At 41.7% G+C, this 27,975-nt stretch overlaps 1 protein-coding gene across 3 annotated transcripts; it reads left to right on the top strand.

Annotated features, from left to right (window-relative positions):
• Nucleotides 1-17,249: 17,249 nt before the first annotated feature.
• Nucleotides 17,250-25,180, top strand: GJD3 (gap junction protein delta 3). 3 transcript variants are annotated; one of them, XM_073572622.1, is made up of 4 exons: nt 17,250-17,342; nt 21,152-21,396; nt 21,681-21,702; nt 22,756-25,180. In XM_073572622.1, exons 3-4 carry the CDS (start codon nt 21,687-21,689, stop codon nt 23,691-23,693), a joined length of 954 nt encoding a protein of 317 aa, XP_073428723.1. In that variant the 5' UTR covers nt 17,250-17,342; nt 21,152-21,396; nt 21,681-21,686; the 3' UTR covers nt 23,694-25,180. The 3 variants fall into 3 exon arrangements, with proteins under 3 accessions (XP_073428723.1, XP_073428722.1, XP_073428724.1); XM_073572621.1 differs by lacking the exon at nt 17,250-17,342 and adding an exon at nt 17,533-17,785; XM_073572623.1 differs by lacking the exons at nt 17,250-17,342; nt 21,681-21,702 and adding an exon at nt 17,533-17,785.
• Nucleotides 25,181-27,975: the final 2,795 nt, after the last annotated feature.

The raw sequence follows: 27,975 nt of genomic DNA, 5'->3' as shown, positions 1-27,975 counted from the left end.
TCTCACCACACATCTAGATAAGTTCCTTGGGGGGTCTAGATTCCAAAATGGTGTCATTTGTGGGGGGTTTCCACTGTTTTGGTACATCAGGGGCTTTCCAAACGCGACATGGTGTCCGATCTCAATTCCAGCCAAAAAAGTCAAATGGCGCTGCTTCCCTTCCGAGCTCTGCCATGCGCCCAAATAGTCATTTACACCCACACATGGGGTATCAGCGTACTCAGGACAAATTGCACAATAACTTTTAGGGTCCTGTTACCCTTGGGAAAATAAAAATTGGGGGTGAAAAGATCATTTTGTGGAAAAAATATGATTTTTTAATTGTAAACTTCTGTGAAGCCTTTGTGGGTTCAAAGTTCTCACCACATATCTAGATAAGTTCCTTAGGGGGTCTAGTTTCAAAAATGGGGTCACTTGTGGGGGGTTTCCACTGTTTAGGTACATCAGGGGCTCTCCAAACGCGACATGGCGTCCGATCAGAATTCCAGCCAATTTTGCATTGTAAAAGTCAAACGGCGCTCCTTCTCTTCTGAGCTCTTCCATGTGCCGAAACATTGGTTCCCCCCCACATATCAGGTATCAGCGTGCTCAGGTCAAATTGCACAATAATTTTTGCAGTCCAATTTCTCCTGTTACACTTGGTAAAATAAAAAAAATTGAACCTGGAGTACTTTTTTTGTGAAAAAAAGTTAAATGTTAATTTTTTTTTAAATATTCAAAAAATTCCTGTGAAGCACCTGAAGGGTTAATAAACTCCTTGAATGTGGTTTTGAGCACCTTAAGGGGTGCAGTTTTTAGAATGGTGTCACTTTTGGGTATTTTCTGTCATATAGACCCTTCAAAGTGACTTCAAATGTGATGTGGTGCGTAAAAATAAAATGGTGTTGCAAAAATGAGAGATCGCTGGTCAACTTTTAACCCTTGTATCTTACTAACAAATAAAAATTTTGGTTCCAAAATTGTGCTGATGTAAAGTAAACATGTGGCAAATGTTACTTATTAAGTTTTTTGTGTGCCATATCTCTGTGATTTAAGGGCATAAAAATTCAAAGTTGGAAAATTGCGGAATTTTCAAAATTTTCGCCAAATTTCCGTTTTTTTCACAAATAAACGCAAGTTATATGAATGAAATTTTACCACTAACATGAAGTACAATATGTCACGAGAAAACAATGTCAGAATCACCAGGATCCATGGAAGCGTTTCAGAGTTATTACCTCATAAAGGGACAGTGGTCAGAATTGTAAAAATTTGCCCGGGAGTTAACGTGCAAACCACCCTTGGTAGTGAAGGGGTTAAAGGGATCATTGGTATGGAAGTTAGGGCAATTCCACTAAGCACTCTGGTTCTGACCCCAGGGTCTCTTAAAGGGATCCCCGGTATTGAAGTGAGGGCAAATCCACTCTGCGCTTTAGTACTGACCCCAGGCCTTTCTTAAAGGGATCTCTGGTATGGAAGATAGGGCAAATCCCTCAGCGCCCTGATTCTGACCCCAGGCTTCTATTAAAGGGATCATTGGTATGGAAGTTAGGGCAAATCCATCCAGCGCTCTGGTTCTGACCCCAGGCTCTCTTAAAGGGATCTCCAGTATGGAAGTCAAGGCAAATGCCTTCAAATGCTCTGGTACTGACCGCAGGCTCTCTTAAAGGGATCCCCAGTATGGAAGTTAAGACCGTTCCACTCAGCGCTGTGGTTCTGACCCCAGGATTCTATTAAAGGGATCATTGGTATGCAAGTCAGGGCAAATCCACTCAGTGCTCTGGTTCTGACCGCAGTCTCTCTTTTTAAGGGATCATTGGTATGGAAGTTAGGGCAATTCCACTCAGCGCTCTGGTTCTGACCCCAGGCCCCTCTTAATGAGATCCCCAGTATGGAAGTGAGGGCAAATCCACTCTGCGCTTTGGTACTGACCCCAGGCCTCTCTTAAAGGGATCTCCAGCATGGAAGTTAGGGTCAATCCCTCAGTGCTCTGATTCTCACCCCAGGCTTCTATTGAAGGGATCAATGGTATTGAAGTCAGCAATCCACTCAGCGCTCTGATTCTGATGCCAGGCCTCTCTTAAAGGGATCCCCGGTATGGAAGTTAGGACTGTTCCACTCAGCGCTCTGGTTCTGACCCCAGGCTGATGGGATGATGTGCGATATTAGGGGTAGTAGTCCGGTGGCTCTGGCTGATGGGATGATGTGGGATATTAGGGGTAGTAGTCCGGTGGCTCTGGCTGATGGGATGATGTGGGATATTAGGGGTAGTAGTCCGGTGGCTCTGGCTGACGGGATGATGTGGGATATTAGGGGTAGTAGTCTGGTGGCTCTGGCTGACGGGATGATGTGGGATATTAGGGGTAGTAGTCTGGCGGCTGTGATGGGATGATGTGGGATATTAGGGGTAATAGTCCGGTGGCTCTGATGGGATGATGTGGAATATTAGTGGTAGTAGTCCGGCGGCTGTGATGGGATGATGTGGAATATTAGTGGTAGTAGTCCGGCGGCTGTGATGGGATGATGTGGAATATTAGTGGTAGTAGTCCGGCGGCTGTGACGAGATGATGTGGGATAATAGTGGTAGTTGTCCGGTGGCTCTGGCTGATGAGATGATGTGGGATATTAGGGGTAGTAGTCCGGTGGCTCTGGATGATGTGGGATATTAGGGGTAGTAGTCCGGTAGCTCTGTCTGACTGGATGATGTGGGATATTATAGTGAATGTGGCTATGCAGAGTGGGCGGGGTTATACACACAGCTTTATATATAGATATAATCATTATAATTTGTTATAGCTAACCATAGTTAGTTACTATGCCTGAGCAGTGCCGGGCTCTTCAGCTAGTCTCATATAAAGCTGACTGTTAAATGAGTCATTGGTCTCTTTTATGGAGGGCTGGACATGCTTATCTGGCAGATAGGCGTATATAACTTTCTATTACATGCGTTGTCCTTTAGAGATAACTCCATCCTTACCTTTTCTCTTGGCTCACTATATCCAAAGATGAGTGGCATGAGATGACCATAAAAAGAAAGTTTGCTCTGCTCTGAGGGGGGTCGATGTTACAAAGCCAGACATCTTGCACCACTCCTCTCGGAATAACTCGAGCCAAGAGAAATGGTGAAGAAGGAAATACGGGCCTATATGGTTCAGTCCTTGGGCCCCTGCTGTTCTCTATTTACACCTTTGGCCTGGGACAGCTCATAGAATCTCATGGCTTTCAGTATCATCTTTATGCTGATGACACACAGATCTACATCTCTGGACCAGATATCACCTCCCTACTAACCAGAATCCCTCAATGTCTGTCCACTATTTCATCCTTCTTCTCCACTAGATATCTGAAACTCAACATGGACAAAACAGAATTCATCATCTTTCCCCCATCTCACGTGACCCCCCCTACGAACCTATCAATTACAGTAAATGACTGCCCACTCTCCCCAGTCCCACAAGCTCGCTGCCTCGGAGTAATCCTTGACGCTGATCTCTCCTTCAAACCACATATCCAAACCCTTTCCACTTCCTGCCGACTTCAACTCAAAAATATTTCACGCATCTGTTCATTCCTCACCCAAGAATCTGCAAAAACCCTAGTCCATGCCCTCATCATCTCTCGCCTTGACTACTGCAACCTCATGCTCTGTGGCCTCCCCTCAAACACTCTCGCACCCCTCCAATCTATTCTAAACTCTGCTGCCCGACTAATCCACCTGTCCCCCCGCTATTCCCCAGCTTCTCCCCTCTGTCAATCCCTTCACTGGCTCCCAATTGCCCAGAGACTCCATTACAAAACCCTAACCATGACATACAAAGCAATCCACAACCTGTCTCCTCCATACATCTGTGACCTCGTCTCCCGGTACTTTCCTGCACGCAACCTCCGATCCTCACAAGATCTCCTTCTTTACTCCCCTCTTATCTCCTCTTCCCACAATCGCATACAAGATTTCTCTCGCGCATCACCCCTACTCTGGAACTCTCTACCACAACATATCAGACTCTCACCTACCATCGAAACCTTCAAAAAGAGCCTGAAGACCCACCTCTTCCGACAAGCCTATAACCTGCAGTAACCACCGATCGACCAAACCGCTGCACGACCAGCTCTACCCTCGCCTACTGTATTATCACCCATCCCTTGAAGATTGTGAGCCCTCGCGGGCAGGGTCCTCTCTCCTCCTGTACCAGTTATGACTTGTATTGTTTAAGATTATTGTACTTGTTTTTATGTATACCCCTCCTCACATGTAAAGCGCCATGGAATAAATGGCGCTATAACAATAAATAATAATAATAATAATAATAATAATATGGGTCTCTGACTACATTGTTCTCTAATTTGGCAACCATCATTACCGGATTTGAATCTGTAAATTATTTTACAATGAGTCATGGTTACTAATAATAATTTGTAGTAAGTGTCAATTACTGGGTGCAGGCAGTGATGTTCTCTGCCATGTACCGTCCATTGATCCGTAGACTCTGGGTTAATATTTACTGAAGCAAATCCTTGTATCAGCGATAAGCGCCATCAGTTACAACATAGTGATGAAGCCGATAAGATGGATCAAGATTGAGACAAGAGCTTGTTCTTTTCCAGAAATAACCCTGAATGTGAGAAATAACCAATCTGACATATTATACCTACTAATAAACTACCTGTATATTAATTTTAGGTGCGAAATTATAGCGCGTTGAAAATAGTTGAGACTTCATACTTTCCCCCTGAGTGACAAAATACAGCATAAATTTGGCTACCCTGGCGCATAAGGAAATGGAATCCATTTAATGAGGATCCATTAATAATTTCATGTTTAACCCATTAAGAATGTAGCATAGTTTTTTTCTGAAGGACATTTGTCTCTTCATCCCATTTGTAAACCCATCTTTTTTTTCTATATTTCTTGGGGGGGGGGGCATTTCCAAATGTTTGGTGAGCAGGTGGAATCAACAAGAATATTTTTAAGATTGTACAGTTGAGGATGCAGAGAGATTAGTTTTTTTTTTAATAGCTCAAATGCATCTAAAAAATAAACTATACTTGCAAATAGTTGTAAAATATCTAACTTCTTTGTGTGAACAGCTCCTATGCTGACCTATGTGTCCCAGTGGTTACAAACTATATCTAAACCATGTGAGAAGTTTCATCCTGCTGTTATATGTTACTCGCCTTCAAGTTTAATTGGATCTTGTAATCATACAGACTCATGTCTCCATAGAAGCTGTGTACAACAAACAGTAGTATATTTTCAAGGCCATTTGTTAGGCTGAGTTCACACGTGGCAGTTTTTTTTCGTCTCCGCGGCGGTTTTAACCACACTATTTTGCCGCAAAAATGCGAAAAATAAGCATCCCATGCATTTCTATGGGATTCTGCAATGCTGTGCTAATGCTGCAGTTTTACCGCGGACGGAATCGCTTCGCGGTAAAAAAACGCAGCATGCTCATTAATTTCGCTGAATCGCGGCGATCCCGCACCCATAGGAATGCATTGTTCTGCTTACTTTCCGCATGTGGATGTGCACACCATGCGAAAAGTAAGCAGAACATTTGCGGATGGTACCCACTGTCCAGAGGAGAGGAGACTGTCCTCCGGGCTTTGGGTACCATATCCCTGTAAAAAATAGAATTTAAAATAAAAAATATTGTTATTCTCACCTTCCGACGTCCCACGCAGCCTTTCCGCCTCTATCCACGCTCCCGGTCCCGGTCCCAGTAAGCCTTTGCGAGCGATGACGTCCGTTCTCGCGGGATCGCGAAGTCTCGCGGTCATTCGCGCGACGTCATCGTGAATGACCGCGAGACGTCGCGATCCCGCGAGAACGGACGTCATCGCAGTAATTGTCGCAAAGGATTACTGGGATCGGGAGCGTGGAGAGAGGCGGGAAGGCTGCGCGGGACGTCGGAAGGTGAGAATAACAATATTTTTTTTTTTATTATTATCTTTTACATTCTATCTTTTACTATTGATCCCGCATAGGCGGCCTCAATAGTAAAAAGTTGGTCACACTCGTCAAACACTATGTTTGACGAGTGTGACCAACCTGTCAATCAGTTCTCCAAGCGATGCTACAGATCACTTGGAAAACACTAGCAATTCTGCAAGCTAATTACACTTGCAAAATGCTAGTTTTTCCGGGGGGAAATCGCGGGAATTTAAAATGCGATTTTCCCGTGGAATGGAATTCCGGAATTCTCGCGGTAAATTCCGCAAGAGTTCCGCTATGTGTGAACCCAGCCTAAAGGTTGCTTTTTTGTATTTGACTTTTCTCCATTGGAACCTCATGAATAGCAATTTATGAGTATGATGTTATTGTCGCTACTTTAAAAAAAATTGGGAGTTTGTCCGTACAAAATGTTCAGTCCACGTTATCACAACATGTCCATATACAGAACGTCACTGAGATCCAACATTGCCAACTGAACTGTTTGGCCTAACCAAGAGTACATCGAGCACCATTGCTTAATTTTATCAGTCATTTTGAACTTACAGACTCCCACAGCATCTTTTATTCCCTAAACCTTTCTAAATGTATATATTATGCAGGTTAAATGCTATAACATACTTACCAATCGCCATCTTCTCAAGTTTCCAGCACCATTCCAGTCCTCTTCTCACTCACGTGACTGTAATTCCAACTCACCAGATCACATTTGGTTTTATGTGTGAGACCGAAGTAGCTTTTACAATGTGAGTTCATGGAATTTCAGAACAATTTTGGTTCACACATAAACCCGAGTATAATCTAGGCAGTTAAAATTTGGTCACCTGAGTAACAAGAGGACCAGAACATGATTGAAAATAGGAGAAGACGACGATCAGTGAGTATGTGGCGCCCCCAGGAGTATGGTCACCACACTGGCATTGCCTTCCTCCAGGGAGGGTGATGTCAGGCTTGGAAGCAATGGAGGGTCTCTCTGACAGTTAATCTCTACATACAACACAGTTCCCACTCCAGGCCAGCAGAGGGAGCTCTGAACCAGAATTGGGGGAGGAGTGCTCTCTGAGGGCCAGGAAGGGAAATTAGTCAGTTAGTGTGAGGAGGGCAACGAGTGTAGACATGTGGAGAGAAGCTGGAGGTTGATCTGAGGATAGAGAGCTCCCTCCCAGTGATAGCGCATGATCTGGACCCTGGTCTCCATGGTTGTATGGATACTGAAGGTCCTGCAACAGAAAACAGAGGAATAGGAAGCTGTAAATGCTCTATTCCCAACTATGACTCGAAGGCACAACAGCAACGGGTGAGTCAAGAGAAATAGAGGGCTACAGCTGTCTGCCATACAAGGTAGATCCAAAAGGGAAGAAGGAGGAAGTTCAGTGTAACACAGTACTGCATGTACCTCAAGTAAGCGCTAGAGAGGAGACTACACAACCCATCTGAGAGAGAGATTCCTAATTTGCTTCCAGGCTAACCATCTCCTGTGCCATCTTGTAATCTGGACCCTGGACTGCACTTACAAGTAAAGGTAAAGAAAGTATATTCCGCTGTGTCTTTGCCTTCTTCCTGCAACTTCTTCAGCACTGCTACATCTCTGTGCCAGACACTACACCCTCTTCCCCAACACCTATCTACACTGCCCTGGGACCAACAGCCCTATAACATTACTGCTGCACCCCACCATCTGTCCCAGAGGATCTGTCTGCAGCGTCGGCTTAACACCTCCCTTGCCGAACACCACAGGTGGCGTCACGAATCACTCATAAACTTTATTTCACCACTCAAACCCCCATTTACATGGGCGCCCAGGGCCACGGACCGGGTCACCGCTGCTGTGACAATCCCCTCTGAGAGACCGGCCCGGTACCGAGTACCCCACAGCCCTGGGAGAGCGACCCAAGTATATTAATGAACTATACTACATCGCATGTACATTTACACAGATTTACAGAATAAAAAATTTTGTAGGTGTGCTTCTTTAAGCCATAGCAGGCCTGCAAAACATAAAGCCCATGTGCTGAATTTCGGCAAGCCAAAGAATTTCTTTTGGCCCACGGAAGTACGGCAGACTCCAGCATCATTTTTCCTGTACTCAATTCATTTCAAGTCTCTTACATGCAAATATGTTGGATTACTTCAGTGCTCAGACAGTAGCACATCAGGATATGTCGGACATAGTAGGGTACCATAAGCATTCCATGTAGGAGCCAAAGAGTCAATGTACAAATTATTATTGAACCCATCATGGGAAAGTGGGGGAAAATTGTGAGAGCAGGACCAATGTGGCGGGATATTAAGGAGAGAGTCAATGTGAGGGACATTATAGAGATGGGCAGTGTGGGGGAGAGATTACTAATAAGGGCAGTGTGGGAGGATATTGTAGAGTGAAACAATTATCAATTTATTTCGGGGGTACAGGGAAGGGCAGATATTTTTAATCAGGAGCATTAAAGCGACACTTATTTTTAAGGGCACTGTGTTGGGGGTGTGCTGCAGAAAACTAGAGAACAGGGAAGTCTTCAGAGATGAGCTGTGGATGTCTGAAGTCACCATGGCATCTGTACTACATGGGGACTGCTACAAGGAAATAAAAGGGATGGAAACACCTTCAATTGCAGAAGATGTCAACTAAAAGGTACCTGTTTCGGTTGATCTGACATTGCAATTGATAGCTGTACTAAGCTTGGTGCTGGAATCATGTAATGATAATGGTTCTGTTGCTGTATTCAGGGACTGATTGTGGTTCTGGTGCTGCATTCATGTACAGATTGTAGTTCTGCATTCATTTACAGATGGTGGTTCTGATCTTGTATACATGTATCAATCCATAACTAATCAATGATGATCCAAATGTCAGCAATGTAAATAAAGGCAGGGCTGTAATGACATTGTAATACTGACTACATTGATACCTTAGGTGAAAAAAATCCATTTTTTGTTGTTCTTCTTTAATCACCATTTGAAGTTTCTGCAAATTAAATTTCGGTGCGCAGGGGTTGGACTCTACAATGTTTCTTCTTGTTTGAGTATTGGACACTTTCTGCTACAAAAACTCAGTGAAAGTTAGGGTGTGTTCACACTGAGGTTTTGGAGGAGAAAGTAAGCAGAAACTTTCCGAATTCTCCTCAATCTTAGAACGTCTCAAAATTTGGCTCAGGTGATATAATCATGTACTGACAGTGGTTTTGGTAATGTATTCATTTGATACCCCTTTACATTTTTGGTGGCCTTTGGGATTGGTTCAGCATGACAATGTGACCCTTGGACAAAAAAAATTTGTTCACCCGTGAAATATAGGATCATTGGTTACATGGGAACTTCAATTGGGAACTTACCACAGGAATGACATTTCACACAAAGACATTTGATTGCACAGCCGATAGCTGCAACAGATGAACGCAGTAATCAGTGAACTGCATCCCAGTGTCATTTCCATAGACATAATCTGATGAACATGAACATTATGTCATTTATATTAAATAATTCTAAGTGAAGACAATGGCAAATAATATCAACAATTGATAAGTTATATTTAGAATTTGAGTCACACATGACATTATTCTTAAATGTCTCCACAGGATAGATGATAAATGTATTATGTCTGGGAGTCTGACCGCTGGGACCCATATCGATCACAAGGATAGGAGTCTCAAAGGTACCGGTGTGAATGGAGCTATAGTGAAAACTTCAGATCTCTCTCTATAGGAGTGTTGGTCGCATATGCTCCCTACTGCTCAGTTCACTTAAGGAATTTAAGGAATTTTGGGACTCCTACGCTCTGGATAAGTTGGGGTCTCAGCAGCTGGACCCCATTGATCATACATTTATCATCTATACTGTTAGTAGGTAGTAAATGTTTATACACTGCTAAAGGGAACACTAAAACACCACATCCTACAGTAGATATCTCTGAATGAAATATTCCAGTTGCAAATTTTTATTCAATGCATAGTGGAATGTGTTCAGAACAATAAATAATAATTTTATTACTATATACATATTCCGCAGCACTTTACATTATAGAGGGGACTTCTACAGATAAAAGACATTACAGCATAGCATAGCAATAAACACATACAGTGGGGAAAAAAAGTATTTAGTCAGTCAGCAATAGTGCAAGTTCCACCACTTAAAAGGATGAGAGGCGTCTGTAATTTACATCATAGGTAGACCTCAACTATGGGAGACAAACTGAGAAAAAAAAATCCAGAAAATCACATTGTCTGTTTTTTTTTTCATTTTATTTGCATATTATGGTGGAAAATAAGTATTTGGTCAGAAACAAGCAATCAAGATTTCTGGCTCTCACAGACCTGTAACTTCTTCTTTAAGAGTCTCCTCTTTCCTCCACTCATTACCTGTAGTAATGGCACCTGTTTTAACTTGTTATCAGTATAAAAAGACACCTGTGCACACCCTCAAACAGTCTGACTCCAAACTCCACTATGGTGAAGACCAAAGAGCTGTCAAAGGACACCAGAAACAAAATTGTAGCCCTGCACCAGGCTGGGAAGACTGAATCTGCAATAGCCAACCAGCTTGGAGTGAAGAAATCAACTGTGGGAGCAATAATTAGAAAATGGAAGACATACAAGACCACTGATAATCTCCCTCGATCTGGTGCTCCACGCAAAATCCCACCCCGTGGGGTCAGAATGATCACAAGAACGGTGAGCAAAAATCCCAGAACCACGCGGGGGGACCTAGTGAATGAACTGCAGAGAGCTGGGACCAATGTAACAAGGCCTACCATAAGTAACACACTACCCCACCATGGACTCAGATCCTGCAGTGCCAGACGTGTCCCACTGCTTAAGCCTGTACATGTCCGGGCCCGTCTGAAGTTTGTTAGAGAGCATTTGGATGATCCAGAGGAGTTTTGGGAGAATGTCCTATGGTCTGATGAAACCAAACTGGAACTGTTTGGTAGAAACACAACTTGTCGTGTTTGGAGGAAAAAGAATACTGAGTTGCATCCATCAAACACCATACCTACTGTAAAGCATGGTGGTGGAAACATCATGCTTTGGGGCTGTTTCTCTGCAAAGGGGCCAGGATGACTGATCCGGGTACATGAAAGAATGAATGGGGCCATGTATCGTGAGATTTTGAGTGCAAACCTCCTTCCATCAGCAAGGGCATTGAAGATGAAACGTGGCTGGGTCTTTCAACATGACAATGATCCAAAGCACACCGCCAGGGCAACGAAGGAGTGGCTTCGTAAGAAGCATTTCAAGGTCCTGGAGTGGCCTAGCCAGTCTCCAGATCTCAACCCTATAGAAAACCTTTGGAGGGAGTTGAAAGTCCGTGTTGCCAAGCGAAAAGCCAAAACATCAGGAGATCTGCATGGAGGAATGGGCCAACATACCAACAACAGTGTGTGGCAACCTTGTGAAGACTTACAGAAAACGTTTGACCTCTGTCATTGCCAACAAAGGATATATCACAAAGTATTGAGATGAAATTTTGTTTCTGACCAAATACTTATTTTCCACCATAATATGCAAATAAAATGAAAAAAAAAACAGACAATGTGATTTTCTGGATTTTTTTTTCTCAGTTTGTCTCCCATAGTTGAGGTCTACCTATGATGTAAATTACAGACGCCTCTCATCTTTTTAAGTGGTGGAACTTGCACTATTGCTGACTGACTAAATACTTTTTTTCCCCACTGTAGATCAAAACAGATACCAAGAGGAATGAGGGCCCTGCTCGCAAGCTTACAATCTATAAGGAAAAAGGGAAGACACGAAAGGTGGATGGTAACAATTGCTTCTATTGTTTGGACCATCCCTAGTGTAAGAATCGGGTGTCCCTGTTGCATGAACCAAAACAATTATCAATGTAAATCAAAACGAATATCCCATGGAGGTCTAGATTTGTAAGTGGAAAATCAAATTACAGGCTGATCCAACTTCAGTAGAAATGACTCATGACAAGGAAAAGATGTTCAGTATTGTGTGTGGCTTCCACATGCCTGTATGATCTCCCTACTGTACAACGCCTGGGCATGCTCCTGATGAAGCGGCAGATGGTCTCCTGAGGGATCTCCTCCCAGACCTGGACTAAAGCATCCACTAACTCCTGGACAGTCTGTGGTGCTACGTGACGCTGGTGGATAAATGTCCCAGATGTGCTCAATCGGATTCAGGTCCGGGGAACGGCGGGCCAGTCCATAGCTTCAATGCCTTCATCTTGCAGGAACTGCTGACACACTCCAGCCACAAGAGGTCTGGCATTGTCCTGCATTAGGAGGAGCCCAGGGCCAACCAGCATATAGTTTCACAAGGGGTCTGAGGTTCTCATCTCGGTACCTAATGGCAGTGAGGCTACCTCTGGCGAGCACATGGAGGGCTATGCGGCCCTCCAAAAGAAATGCCACCCCACACCATTACTGACCCACTGCCAAACCATTCATGCTGAAGAATGTTGCAGGCAGCAGATCGCTCTCCACCGCGTCTCCAGACTCTGTCACGTCTGTCACATGTGCTCAGTGTGAACCTGCTTTCATCTTTGAAGAGCACAGGGCGCCAGTGGCGAATTTGTCAATCCTGGTGTTCTGTGGCAAATGCCAAGCATCCTGGTCAGTGTAGGGCTGTGAGCATAACCCCCATCTGTGGACGTCGGGCCCTCAGACCATCCTCATGGAATCAGTTTCTAACAGTTTGTTCAGACATATGCACATTTGCGGCCTGCTGGAGGTCATTTTGCAGGGCTCTGGCAGTGCTCCTTCTGTTCCTCCTTGCACAAAGGCTGAGGTAGCGGTCCTGCTGCTGGGTTGTTGCCCTTCTACGGCCTCCTCCATGTCTCCTGGTGTACTGGCCTGTCTCCTGGTAGTGCCTCCAGCCTCTGGACATTCTGCTGACAGACACAGCAAACCTTCTTGCCACAGCTCACATTGATGTGCCATCCTGGATGAGCTGCACTACCTGAGCCACTTGTGTGGGTTGTAGAGTCCGTCTCATGCTACCACGAGTGTGAAAGCACAACCAACATTCAAAAGTGACCAAAACATCAGCCAGAAAGCATTGGTACTGAGATGTGGTCTGTGGTCCCCACCTGCAGAAACACTCCTTTATTGAGTGTGTCTTGATAATTTCCAATAATTTCCATCTGTTGTCTATTCCATTTGCACAACAGCTTGTGAAATTGATTGTCAATCAGTGTTGCTTCCTAAGTGGACAGTTTGATTTCACAGAAGTTTGATTTACATGGAATTAGATTCTGTTGTTTAAGTGTTCCCTTTATTTTTTTGAGCAGTGTATAATAGTTCCTTTAAGGATTAGAGAACCAGTTGAATACATTCTGATATAGCTGATAAAATACTTGGTCCACATTTGTGTTCTGAAATGACTTGCATCCTTACATTACACCTGACATATACTGTCAGTACTACATCTTTATGATCACCATAGAGAGTTCTTACGTCTCTCAAACAGTTCTGCTGCTCCCAGCCTGTGGCTTGCTGCCTTGCCCTTCTTAAAGATGGTTCAGTGCCACTGAAGATGTCAGGCTAATGAAAACACTGTTTATGTCTTGCTAGTTTTTGCTGGAAATATACATCCAGGAGGCCCAGATAGGGAAGCATAATTGTGTTACTTTCCCAGCTCAGTGATCAGGTAAACACTTTAAAATGAGATTTATGTCCCAGTTACTGCTACTAATCTACTGTATGTATTAGATACAAAATTTTCCCTGTATAATAGAACAAAATTGTAACATCACACAACTCAAAAAACATAGAAACCACAAAAACTTCCCGTGACTCAATGAAATCACACCGGAAAAGTACGAGTTTTGAAGACTAAAATACATTTTATTTAACTAGAAAAACAGAGCAACAATGCTAAAGCAGGTGACACAGGGCAGAAGTATACAATAAATACATATTAAGTAACATATACAAATATACAGCCAGAAAAATTTAAACGCAATATATCCTATGAAGCAAGACACAACCCTGTCCAATTAACCTCCATTCGAAAATACAATAAATAAATGGACAGGTAATAGTCTAATAAGCGGTATTCAGAGTGCACTGAAGTTACTGTAAATATGGCCAACCAACCATTATATGAACTAAATAAAGTGTGCAAGTGCTAAAATATATATATGGCAGTCAGCTGACTATATTATCCTAGTGCGCTCATATTGTCATATATGGCAAAAAAAAGCCTATATTAATCATACCAATACGGTGCTACATAGCATAGGTTATATAATTAAAGACTTACATGAAGTATAAAGTAACGCTGCCCCGGCCTGCCGCCTCTACGCGCGTTGCGCCGCAGCTTCTTCTATGTATTGCAAACTATTTCTGTTTAACTCACAACGCACAGAGCTTACATTCACAGCTATCGGAAATGATAACTCCGAGCCATGTTTTTCCAATCCTGGGCAATCCTTTTAAGACCAATCTTTGAAGGTGTCCTGCTGTTTATTAATTTGGCCATTAAACAATGAGCCATGACTTGAGATTGCCTTGTGGAAGAACCAGTCCTGGAGTCAATTCTTAATATTGAAAGTTATTTTTTTATACGTTCTTGCATATAATAAGTACCAATTAGTGATGAGAGAGTGTGCTCAGTACTCGAGTTTTCCAAGCATGCTCGGGTGTCCTCCGAGTAATTTGGGTGCGCTCGGAGGTTATGTTTCAGTTCCCGCAGCTGCATGATTTGTGGCTGCTAGACAGCCTGTATACATGCAGGGATTGCCTGTTTGTTAGGAAATCCCCAAATGTATTCAGGCTGTCTAGCAGCCGCAAATCATGCAGCTGCGGGAACTGAAACATAATCTCCGAGCATGCCCAAAATACTAGAAGGACACCTGAGCATGCTCGGAAATCTCGAGTAACGAGCACATTCGCTCATCACTAGTACCAACATATTCTGTAGCCAAAGGGCTCATTATCCAACTTCCCTATGTCGGAGGCTAGACAGTGACATGCAACAGTTCTCAAACTAGTCTCACGACCAAAAAGATCTGTGCAACATGTTTGCGACTTACTGTCATGCAACTATTTCAAAGCTGATTTTGCTGTAAAAAAATTATCCCATCAGTATGTTTTTGAAATTTAGGAAGCAAAGAGGATTATTAGGTGCAATGTATGCAAACACAGAGAGAACATACCAACCACAAGCAAATATTTGGAGAAGACTAGTGCCATCAACTCCAGAATTTCTTTGCTTTTGAGTTTTCTTCTTCTTGTTATCAAAGGTAATAATCTTCAGCTTGGGTATGATGCAAAAATAGTTTATTAGGTAACTTTGGAAATGAACAATAAAGAGCAAAAGTATAGAGACTAAGCCGTAGTGTTTGGGTCATCAATACTGTAAAAACAGCTGGCACTTGATCTTCAAAACCAATTAAAGTCTTACAAAATAACAGGAATATTATTTATTTTTTCTCACTGATATAGTGCCACTAATTTCCACAGCTCTTTACATACATCATCATCTCTGTCCCCACTGGGGCTCACAAACTAAATGCTCAAACTGGTTTTTGTTCACTGTATGAGATTGTGAATTCCTGAAAAAGATCAACATCCGCTGCAAGCAGTCTCCAGACAATGTTCTTTGGCACAAACTGCTTGTAAGACAAAAAACACAATCTTCGGTAGTTCTTAGGAAGAAAAACCAAGCTGTGGCTTGTTGATAGAGAAAGGAAAACTACTGACCACAAGAGGTTAAAGGTTGGTAGTCAGGGAATTACCAGTAAGGTTATCAGGAAATGACAAAACTGTAAACTCTCGAATTTGATAAAATTCTCCTTCCAGTGTTTGGACAACACAATAACATGACCCTAACCTTTGATCCGTCATATAAATAACTAGAGTTCATGGCACCAGTTTTTACACAGACACAAAGTCCTTACTAAAATATTGCTATTGATGTCATAAACTGGGTTCTAACTTGTTCAGGAGTTGATGGTTTCTTAAAGAGCAAATCAGGTGATGACCTTCTGCCACCATAAATATCTAATCGAAAAGGCCAATTACTTTTTATTGGCGAAATTGTTGCTGTTCATAAGAAGATAGCAGTAAGGATGTGGCCCTTGCTCCATTATTTATACTACCTTGTCGGTGTGGAACTTTCTGAAACTCTGCTGTTCAGAACCTGTTGTGTTTGTAGATTTTGAGATGTAGTATGGCTTGTGGATGGCCAAATGTATGGACCAATACAATTATAAGATCCAGAATTTTTTAAGGTTCCACGAAAAGAAAAGGAGAGCGGCTTGATGACCGTTAATATTGATTGTGTGCCCTTCTATTTGGTTAACACAACATCACAGTGTGCTTTAATTAAGGAGTAATCCCAACTAAATATCATCGCAAACTAGTCCTCTATCACAGCTTTTGTCAACAGTGGGGGCCTAATTGTTTTTATATGGTAGCTGTTTGGTTTTAGATGTTCTTTATTGTGTAACAAAGCAACTGGCAAAGTCCTGGATGGGAGGCAGGCTCGGACTGGCCCATAGGGGAACAGGGGATTTCCCCGGTGGGCCCCTGTGCAGATCTGGGCCACCCTCACCATTTTATGGGTAGTACTTGGTATAATTCACTTGATTCACCCTGTACAGAAAAAAGCAGCATCTCATCATTCATTAACCAAACTACCCAGTTTATTATTATACAGAGACATAGGTAAATTTGCAAATGAGGGAAGTGTAATATTGGTATGCAGGTGAAAACTGGGCCCTCCAAGGTCAATGTTACTGGTGGGCCCTTGGCATCCCAGTCCGACACTGATGGGAGGTATGGGTCAATAAGGTAGCTAGCCTCAGTGATGTAAGTCCTAGAGATGAAGGTCCCAGCAATAATAGATTGCTGCAATGTTTTTTAATAGGACTGGATTTTTGGGTCCAGGTTTTAGGAGTGACCAGAAGAGCAGGGTGGAACTGGCTGCTCTAATATCTCCATTTCCAGGCCTTGATGGGGACTATTGAAGGTAGATGAGCTGCCTCAGTGCTGTTTATAGTCTGGAAAGGAAAGACCTTTAATGGTGGACAGTTTGTGTCTGAGTAGTGCCTGTACTACTCAGTGAGTGGAAACTCTCTGCATGTGCTAAAGTAATGTGCCTGACCAAAAGAAAAAGAAATGTTGTTTTTGTTTTACTTTTCTTTGTTTGTTTTGAAAGTTTATGAGAGACAATAAACTTTTCTCTACGAACCTTTCCTTCTATTCGCTTATATACCATCCATGTCGCTAATTGACTGCCAAGTGGAGCTGACATCAGAAGACTCTTTGGTAAGAGGTAAGAGGTAATGTCACTGACATAGAGTTGCAGGTACCTGCTTCCTCTTCCTGAAACACTAAAGACAAGGTGGGGTCTGGAGTGCAAAGGAGTAGAGTAGAAGGAATACACAGTTACCATAGAGGAGCAATATGCAGCACAGTCCGTGTCTGTCTCTGCGGCAGGAGGTAGGCACGCTTTATAAGCAGCATGGCTGCCAATCTGAAATATATTCACCCAAGCTTGTCATTACTATAATGAAGCACTAAGTTATCCGCTTTTTTTTTATGTGATGAAAGATTTGTATTATTTTTGAGAGGAAAGACACTTTTTCTAGGTAGACACAAGTGTATATCTTAGAGTTATTGGGTTGAAGAATGAACACCAAGTCTTATTGTAAACACTTGTAGTTTGACATCCAGAGGAGTCCCAGTATGAAGCTAGTATGTACATAGTAAGATGTCCCTTTAAGGGAGGTGGGGTCTGGCACAGCCTAAATATCTCTTCATCCTGATACTGTCCAGGGAAAATAAAGTGAAAGTTGCACAGAGAGCTCCACAATCCAGGCTATTATTGTACTCTGCCGGGAAGGAAAAGGTTTCTTCCAAGAAACGCATTCGCTAATATGCAGGTAAATCCTGATTGTATGGAGCTGGAACCAACAGAGGAGGTTGGGAATATATTGGGATATATTATTATTATAGCGCCATTTATTCCATGGCGCTTTACATGTATAGTACTAAATGCACCAGTAACAGGGTTATATGGCATATATTGTGCACAAGTTGTGGTGATATATGGAGAGGTGCTGTGTATTAGGAGGGATTGGGGTGTAAGCTGTCAGTAGTAGAGGAGCTGTAGGTGATATATGTATTAGAAGGATATGTGCACTAGAAGGGAGTTACTATTCATGTGCGGCAATGAAATGTATCTTAATGTCTGCCAGAGAGGACTAGTGGTGTCTGGGGGTCACACTTGGTGGTTGTGTGTTAGAAAGGAGCTAGCAGTATATACTTCTCTATACACACTCGTGTACTTTGTGTTAGGTACAAGTAAAATGTGTATCGTATATTTTGTGCTAGTATATTTTGAGATGGTGGCTGTTGCTTATACTGATGTCGTTTATGTTAGGATAAGGTGATGTATAATAAAGTGTATCAGGAGAGAAGATATGTACCGGTATGTGTATTAGGAGAAGGCGAAATGCATGTATAACGTATGTGTGTTAGGAAGAGACATGTATGTATAATATTTGTGTATTAGGAGGAGACATTAATGTATAATAATGAACGTGTATTAGGAGAAGGTGACATATATGTATAATGTGTGTGTATTACATGTATGTATAATAGTGTATATGTCGTAGGAGTAGACGTATGTATAACAATCTGTGTATTAGGAGAAGGCGACATGTATGGATAATAACGTATGTGTATTAGGAGGAGACATGTATGTATAATGTATGAGTATTAGCAGTGGATATGAATGTATCTTGGTGTCTGTGTATTTGGGGTAGACATGTATGTAAATATATATGCGGTAGGATAAGGGGACATGTATGTATATTACCATATATTTAATAGAAGTGGATATGAATATATCTTGTGGTCTGAGCATTAGGAGGAGACATGTATGTAAATATATGAGGAGAAAGAGACATGTATATATCTTGGTGACTGGGTATGAAATGGGAACATGCAAGTTGTTGAGGAGTTAAATATAATTTTACTTGACGGCCTACAAACTATATATAAACTACAGGTTACGCTGATGCAAACATTCTGCCTTTGTGTACCTTTGGCTTTTCCCACAGAATTACTGTATGCATGTGTCACTGACTAGTATTGATAATACTGCCCTACAGCCACGATGAAGTAATGTAACCTTAGCCTATGGATCTTCCTCTTCATAGCGGGTTTTCTTATTTTTCTGACCATTAATAAATCAATATTAGGGCATCCCTGAAGGACTTGGACAGAACCAGTGTGTTGTGTGCTTCTTGTTTGCTGGCAATGCAAAACCCCACCCAACCTTTAATGTGAAGACCTCCATACAACTGGGAATCCCCTCCTTATGGGGATACCTAAATTCTTACTTTGACAGTTTATATTGGGGCATGTATATTAGGAAATTAGGACATGATTGTGTCTTGGCACCTATTACACCCATGTCCCTATCTCCATCCTATCTGGGACATATGTTTGGATTGTTATGTGTGTATTAGGACGCTACAAATGTTTATAGTACAAAATACAGTATAGTCCATAATTTAAGTGTGAATGTAGATTCCTATCCCAGAGAGAACATGCTTAGTTTAGGAGCAAGTAAACCGTGCTATCCGTTTTGCCCAGCCATATATTCACACAAGTATTTACTACATTGCTTGCCCGCAGGTCAGACATCTTTGAGAAATCTGATGTCCTTAGGGGCAGCCCTGCCCGCGGCTCAGGGATCCCTGCTTTGGAAATTTGACGTTAGAGATAGGTCCATTGATATCTTTGTAATAGGAAGTATGAAGGGATATGTATATTTATGTCTGTGTATTAGGAAGATGGGGTAGATATCTCACTTGATGCGTTTGCATTAGGAAAAGATATCTATTTTGGAATGTTAGTGGCTGCGTATGAGGTGGAAGTGAGAAAGATGTATCTTGATACAAGGGTATTAGTAGTTAGTAAGTGGTATTTGCATTGGGGGCAGGTAAATAAAAATGACAGATAAGTATGAGTGTCATGGATCCTTGTGGTTGTGTACTAGGCTTGCGGTATGTATCACAGTGGCTATATACGGTAATAACCAGGAGAGGTATGTATGTTGGTGTCTGTGTATCAGGTGAAGGTGAGAGGTATATAGGATTGTTTCTGTGCATCAGATGGAAGTGAGAGGTATGTATGTTGGTGTCTCTATTAGGTGAAGGTATGTATGTTGGTGTCGGTCTATTAGGGCGCAGTTAGATGGCCATGTAAATCAGACTGAGATCATAAATGTAGTCATATATCTCTATGAAGCTGTCATGCTCAGGTCAGTAGTGTCAACAGCAAGTCCATGCATTGCGGTCCAATCTAGGTCTGATTTATACAGCCGTCTGACTGCACCCTAATGTTGGTGTCTGTGTATCAGGTGGAGGTGAGAGCTATGTATGTTGGTGTCTGTGTATCTGGTGGAGGTGAGAGCTATGTATGTTGGTGTCTGTGTATCTGGTGGAGGTGAGAGCTATGTATGTTGGTGCCTGTGTATCTGGTGGAGGTACAGTGTGTATGTTGGTGTCTGTCTTTTAGAAGGAGGTGAGAGGTATGTATGCTGGTGTCTGTCTATTAGGGCACAGTCAGACGGCCATGTAAATTGGACTCAGATCATAAATGTATTCACATATTTCTATGCAGCTGTTACCCTTGGGTCGGGAGTGCCGCCGTCCAGTCCGTGCATTGCGGTCCGATCTTGGTCTGATTTACACAGCCGTCTGACTGCACCCTTATGTGGAGATGAGTGGTATGTACATCTGTATATTAGAAGGATCTGATAGGAATGTATGTTGGTGTCTGTGTATTAGGAGGAGACGAGAGGTACCGGTATGTACATCTGTATATTAGAAGGATCTGAGAGGTATGTATGTTGGTGTCTCTGTATTAGGAGGAGATGAGTGGTATGTACATCTGTATATTGGCAGGATCTGAGAGGTTTGTATGTTGGTGTCTGTGTATTAGGAGGAGAGATGAGGTGTATGTTCATTTGTATATTAGAAGGATGAGAGGTAGGTATGTTGATGTCTGTCTATTAGGAGGAGATGAGGTGTAAGTACATCTTTATATTAGAAGGATCTGAGAGGTATGTATGTTGGTGTCTGTCTATTTGGAGGAGACGAGAGGTATGTATGTTGGTGTCTGTGTATTAGGAAGAGATGAGGGGTATGTACCTCTGTAATTATATTTACTATAGACAGTATGCTGCTCCAATTAACCATTCACCTTCCAATTTCAAACATTTTTTTTCTCCACAGTTTAGTCGCCAGTGTCCCAACCCTGTGAAGGGTGGATAAAGCTGTCCCTGATGCCTCAGCAAGACAGTTGAGAGGTATGCGCTAAATGTAGACTCTCTTATCTTGTATCAGTCTGGGAGAGTGGAAGAGTGTGAGTGCACGACTACAACATTAACCCACCCGAAGCCACGGCGATCAGCTAAGAATCACCTGCTGCATCCACAAGCAGGGATGTGGATAACCATTACCGGGACAGTCAACAGCATGTAAGTTCATCAGCTTTTACAGTTACTTGCAAACACAAGTGTGAATACAACCCAAAGAACAGCTTGTATAATGTGACACTTCATCCAAAATATACAAAGATGTATTAACTTAAATTTGAATTGAAAGCCAATAAGAGTAAAGAAAAAAATGAGAACCTGAAATGATGATCTCAGCTATGAATTATGTCCTACAAAGAAATTCTTTGTCACTGTTGTCATAAAATTCAAGGTCTTAACTAATTCTATTCTGTTTTGTATCTCTGTATGTATATTCTTTATAATAGATCTCCATGCAAGCCAGACAAGGTATATATACTGTACATGCATAAGGATTGATCGGGGATACAATTTAATGTATCGGCCCAAACACAAATTAAACTATATCTTGGGGGTATGTACAAAAATTAACTCATACATTTCAGATTTGAAGTGAAAAATTAGAACGAAATGCAAAAATGAGCATTTCTGGAAAGCTTTTACTGGAAATGCTTGAGACAGAAAAAAAATACAAAAAATGATACCACATTTTATACAATTTTATGTGGATATTCTAATATATAGTAAATCGTGTAACATGATCAAACCTATTTTTTTTTAATTTGATGGCATTTTTGTACATGCTCGCAACCTTCATGCAGACTAACGCACATCATTTATTGTAATCTTTTTGATGATTTATTCACTTCATGTGTGGTGATATGAAGGGAAATGTATTTTAGCACCTGAAAACAATGATGGTAACAGTCAGAAAATTATATGCAGTGGGTGCTATACTCGATGATTGTGTTCACCTAACATGACACACACTGTTTCTCTATAATTTCCATTTAAGATCTTGAAAAAATTATAATAAAAATGTAAGTGTTCATACTATGGATGAAATAATTACTTTCCTTATTATCCAAGGACTGAATAACATTTATAGCATTTTGTGTTATCTACACGTATAAGTATGTCCAGAAGGAAACTTAAATTGGTCCTTGATCTTGATAAAATTGTGATTTTGATCATATTACTTTAATTGTAAAAGACAATGATGATATTGATTATTATTACTATTATTATTATTATTATTATTATTAAAAATATGGGACTAGATACATTTGGAATGGTAAATCAATTTAGGATTTATGTAATTTAAGATATAGAAAAATTGTCTTTATAAATAATAATAATAATAATAAATTACAGTACATATTTCCAAATGTAATGGAAAAAAAAATTAAATATTCCAAATAGCAATTCAGCTATTCAGGATTGGTCTAATGAATCCTTTGATTTTCAGATTACATAATTAAATTTATTTTAATATCATAAATTATATTTTTAATGCTCATTATGTAATTTTGTCCTATCCAGAACAAGATTCCAGAACCAAAGGCGAAATGGGGGAGTGGGGCTTCCTGAGCTCACTGTTAGATGCAGTGCAGGAGCACTCTCCCATGGTGGGACGATTCTGGCTGGTGGTGATGCTGATTTTCCGCATACTGATTCTGGCGACGGTGGGCAGCGATATGTTTGAAGATGAACAAGAGGAATTTGTGTGTAACACTATGCAGCCCGGATGTCGGCAGGTGTGCTATGACCAAGCTTTTCCCATCTCACACTACCGCTTCTGGGTCTTCCACATTGTGTTGCTGTCGGCTCCAGCGGTGCTGTTTGTCATATACTCCATGCACCAGAACGCCAAGATAGGAAGAGATGCAGAAGAAGAAGCAGCTCAGCATGGTCAGCAGACCAGCACAAGATCCAAATTAAAGTCTGAGCAGCGGGGACGCCACATACGGACCTTCTACATCATCAATGTGGTGATGAGGATAATGGCAGAGGTGGGTTTTCTGGTGGGGCAGTGGTTTCTCTATGGGTTTAAAGTATCCCCGGAGTATGATTGTATGCGTCCTCCCTGCCCAAACATAGTGGACTGTTTTGTATCCAGACCCACAGAGAAAACAATATTTCTTCAATTCTACTTTGTGGTCGGGATAATCTCTGCAGTTCTCAGTCTGTCGGAACTGCTACACATTCTGGTGAAAGGAAAATGTCGCTCCCAGGATGGCCTAGGACCTAGTCCACCACCAGCCTATGAGAGGGATAACTGGTCCAACAGAGAACATGAGAGGACAAATCATTTTCTTTTGCAACGACAGACTAATGATGAGCGGAGGGCTAGCGGTGCTGGTGGTCACCGACTTTCCATTGCGTACCCTCCTGGAAGTGCTTATAAACTGAAAGTGACCCCCAGCTCGGCAATCAGCAGTAAGTCATCCAGACTGATTAAAGGGGACTTAACAGTATAGAGAAGGTATTAAAGTAACAAAGACACTCGTGAAGATGGCACCATAGTGGAGCCGTGACTATCCTGTCCATCTGGATAACTTGTGTGTTTAGTTTTGTAAACTCTTGCAGTATTTTATACAGCTATTTCAATCCTTAATTATTCTGTATTTGCCTATCGTTATAGAAAGACCTAACTAAATTGCTTTCATATGTTCATAGAACAGACACAAATGTAGTGTATGCTCTAGTAGCAAAAGACGCTATACAGTAGATCGAGAGAGGACAATGCACTACCATGACCCAAATGACCCTCTAGAAGAAAAAGTTTTGTATTCCAGTATTAGAAAATGGGATAATGTACAAAACCTGTAGACAACAGGACCGTTAGATGTGCTGAAGACCATGGCACCAATCTCAATGATATATTACACAGCCTAAGTCATGGAAAAGCAACAATAAAGAAGGAAAAGCAAACATTAAAACACGCAAAGATACGTAAAGCCAGGGCAATCCAGTTGAAAGATTATGTTGAGTCGCTTAGCTCATGATCAGAGTAATACATTGCGGGTTCCATACAAAGTTGGTAACAGAACGCTCCCCTGCACCTATCATGTGCCATTTATAATTCTGCCCTCGACAAATACATATAAAAGTCAGCTAGCTTCATAAATAGACTCATAAAAGTATCAGCTTTGTAAGTGGTCTTCTTAGGTTGTGCGAGGGCTTTGAAACCTCTAGATAAGGAAGGCAATATGTGTCTGATTTCAATACTGCACCCCTCTTTACCCCCCACATCACCGATCACAAGATTATTTCTGCCATTTTCAATCAATGGCTAACATGTAAAAATATATATATATTTGATACTTTCTTTACATTTTGCTTATAATTTGCTAGGTATTATAAAAATATTCTTTGGCCTTTTTGGCTGCTGGTCACACATTTAATTTACTAATCCCTCCTAAGGCTACTTTCACACTTGCGTTTTTTTGCTGCGCGTTTTTTACGCACACAAACGCATGAAAAAAATGCATCATGCGTTTGTGTGCATTTTTTTGCGGGTTTTGGTGCGTTTTTTGCGCCTACTGCGCACGTATGCGCACCCATAGACTATAATGGGTGTTTTGCTGTAAAAAAACGCATTGCGTGCGCATGCGTTTTTTTGGGGCAAGTCGGACGCACAAAAAATGCAACAGGATGCATTTTGTGCGCCCGAGCGCACACTACAAAAAACGCATGCGCATACAAACGCGTACAAAAGCATGTGTATGCGCACCCATGTTAAAGTATAGGGAAAAAAAGCATGCTTTTTTTGCGCTAAAAAACAGCGCAAAAAAACGCAAGTGTGAAACCAGCCTTAGCTATAGGACAGGCTGCGTGTATGTAATAGTGTTGTAATAATGCAGTTCAGCTGCATACATTTTAATGTAACGAATCCACAATACCATGTGCAGCCTATTGGCTTGAGTGGCAATGTTTTTTTATTCATATATCCTCTTTAAAGAGAAATTGTCATTGGGATAAGATATTTAAACTAGGTCATCTTTACATTGCGTATCAAAGCTAAACTCGAGGACACAACTGCGCCTCAATGCCAGTAAGGAGCAGAGAAGCCAAAGCAAATGTAAGACATGTCCCAGTCCCATTTAGGCATCTCTGCTCCTTACTGGCATTGAGGCACAGTTGTGTCCTCGTGGACATGAATTATATATTTTCTTTGGCATCACTGCTCCTTACTGGCATTGAGGCACAGTTGTGTCCTCGAGTTTAGCTTTTATACTGCAATGTATAGATGACCTAGTTTAAATATTATCTTATGCCAATGACAATTTCTCTTTAAAGAGGATATATGAATAAAAAAACTGTGTTTCCCCCCAGGAAACAGTGCCACTCAAGCCAATAGGCTGCACATGGTATTGCAGGTTAGTTACATTAAAATTGTATCACCAGTACGGCCTCTGGAAGCCATCAGCTTTCCTACACACAGCATGATACCTCATGAGACTGATTTGCACTAAACTAGGCAACTAATCTTACTTCACTGGCATCGCCCCCCCCTGATTTATGCAGAATATAAAAAGGACCAGATCCAATAAAGTGTCAGGATTTATGGCAGGCTGGAGAGAGGGCAGGCTGGGATTTGTATATTATAAGTCTCTATACTGCAGTGGAATGTGTGCAGAGAATTTCAGCCCTGAGCCGAAGTATCACCAGCACAAGCCAAAGATACCAACAGCGTCTCCCTTAAATGGCAAATAAATGTAAAAGTCAGACAGCTTCTTGCATAGACACATAAAAGTAAAAGCCTTGTACATAAGCAAAATCTTTGGCCGACAGCTGTATCTGGTACCGACTCTGTGAGGAAAACTGACTAATAAGGTATATTCCTAGCATTGAGATCATTATAACAACTAGCTGATTAGTAGTCAGCCCCAGAGACCTACAATCTCCTTCTAGGATCCCCTCTGACGTGGCCACGGTCACACATTCAGTATTTGGCGAGTTTTTTACCTCAGTATTTATAAGCCAAAACTAGGAGTGGGTGATAAATACAGAAGTGGTGACGTGTTTCTATTATACTTCTCCTCTGACTGTTCCCTCCTGGTTTTGGCTTGCACATACTGAGGTAAAATACTGACCAGATACTGATAGTGTGAACGAGGCCTGTAGCTGTATAGTTCAATGGGCTGCACCAAATTTAAAAAAACATGGCTGCCTTCTTCCACAACAGTGACAGGACTGTCCATAGGTCGTACTGGATTGTAGCACAGTCCCATTCACTCCCATGGACCTGCGGCTGTTCAGCGATACCAGATACAATCCATTGACAGTCTGGGTGTTGTTCCTGGAAGAAAGCAGCAAATTTTAACTCCTGTGTCCATTTATACCTAGATCAAAAAAGGTCAAAATGTCTTCCCTGATGTATAGTGTATGTTCCTATGAGACAGAATGGCATAAAACACGGCAAATAATATCCAAGTAAAAGGCATGTACGTATAAAAGGTCCTGAAAATGAACAAAACAAAGATTACTGAAGTCACAGTGCTTGACGTTACAGACCCAAATCATGAAGCTTCTCTAATCCCACCCTTAATACCAGGGCCCTATGACAACACTTCTGGACAGGCCATGTTATCCACATACCTATAACTCTCATAGCACATAAATATTGTAAAAAGAGTGAATTATTTAAAGGTAACCTGTCAGGTCCCTGAAGCCTCAGAAACTACTGTCCCTTCCTCCCTGCTCTCCCCGAGAGTATTAGGAGGTGGATAAAGCGCTCATAATACCTTGCAAGGGTAAATCCTGATAACAGGTTCCCTTTAATGTTAGTAGTGCTTAAAGGGGTATTCCTATCTCAATATGTAGTAGGTGTAATAATAATATTAGCAAATAGCTTCAATTGGAAATGTAGCATAGTTCTTCTGATTCGCTATGTCGCTTACCTCATGTGCAGGGCATTGCAATAACTGAGGTATCCATGGTTGTGACCACTAACAGTTAACTAACTGTCACTATATCAGTGGTCGTAACAATGGATACCTAAGCTACTACAATGCCCTGCACATGGGGTAAGTGGCATAGCGAATCAGAAGAACTATACTACATTTCCTAATATTATTGTTACACCTGCTACATATTGGGGTAGGGTTTTGGAGATGGGAATACCCCTTTAAAGGTTCTGTCTATCATTGTACATCCCCTCCTTGATCCTATGATCTCTGAACTCAGGGACCAAATGTCATCAGTAGTGAAAAGGAATATAAGCTAGGGCAATGCTCTCCTATGTGTCGCGCTCCAGCTGTTGTAGCACTGCTATTTCCAACAGCTGGAGATCCACAATTTGAGGAGCACTGACACCATTGCACTGGGAACCCCTCTACTACATCTTATTTTTTGCACTAAAATTGATAGATTTCAAAGTAGCTTTGCCGAAATTGCACGCAGTGTATATATGTACATGACATTAGCAGCACAACATTAAACTGGATAGTTTGAGGAATAGCTTGCAGACATGAGGAGCGTGGGCCAAGCACTAGTGTTTCCTGAGAAATAGTTATGATATTGTCGATATTTTTGTCTTACTTTGAATATTGGCTTTTTATTTATGTAAATACAAATGTCTTTTGTAATATACCATAGTCTAATGTGTGAGTTTAATTATGGGAGGAATTTGCAGCAGATGTGATGAAACTTATAGTTAGGATGGTGTAGTGGTTACACCAGTTAGGCCTGTTTCACATTTCAGTTATTTGACGTCAGTCAAAATCCGCCAGGTTGTGAAAAAAACGGATCCGCCAT

This window comes from Dendrobates tinctorius, unplaced genomic scaffold, assembly GCF_039654945.1.
Source record: "Dendrobates tinctorius isolate UK_male_01 unplaced genomic scaffold, ASM3965494v1 ptg000032l, whole genome shotgun sequence".
Classification (NCBI taxonomy): Eukaryota; Metazoa; Chordata; class Amphibia; order Anura; family Dendrobatidae; genus Dendrobates; species Dendrobates tinctorius.
The sequence above is the reverse complement of the archived record's forward strand: the minus strand, read 5'-3'. Positions and strand labels throughout refer to the sequence as shown.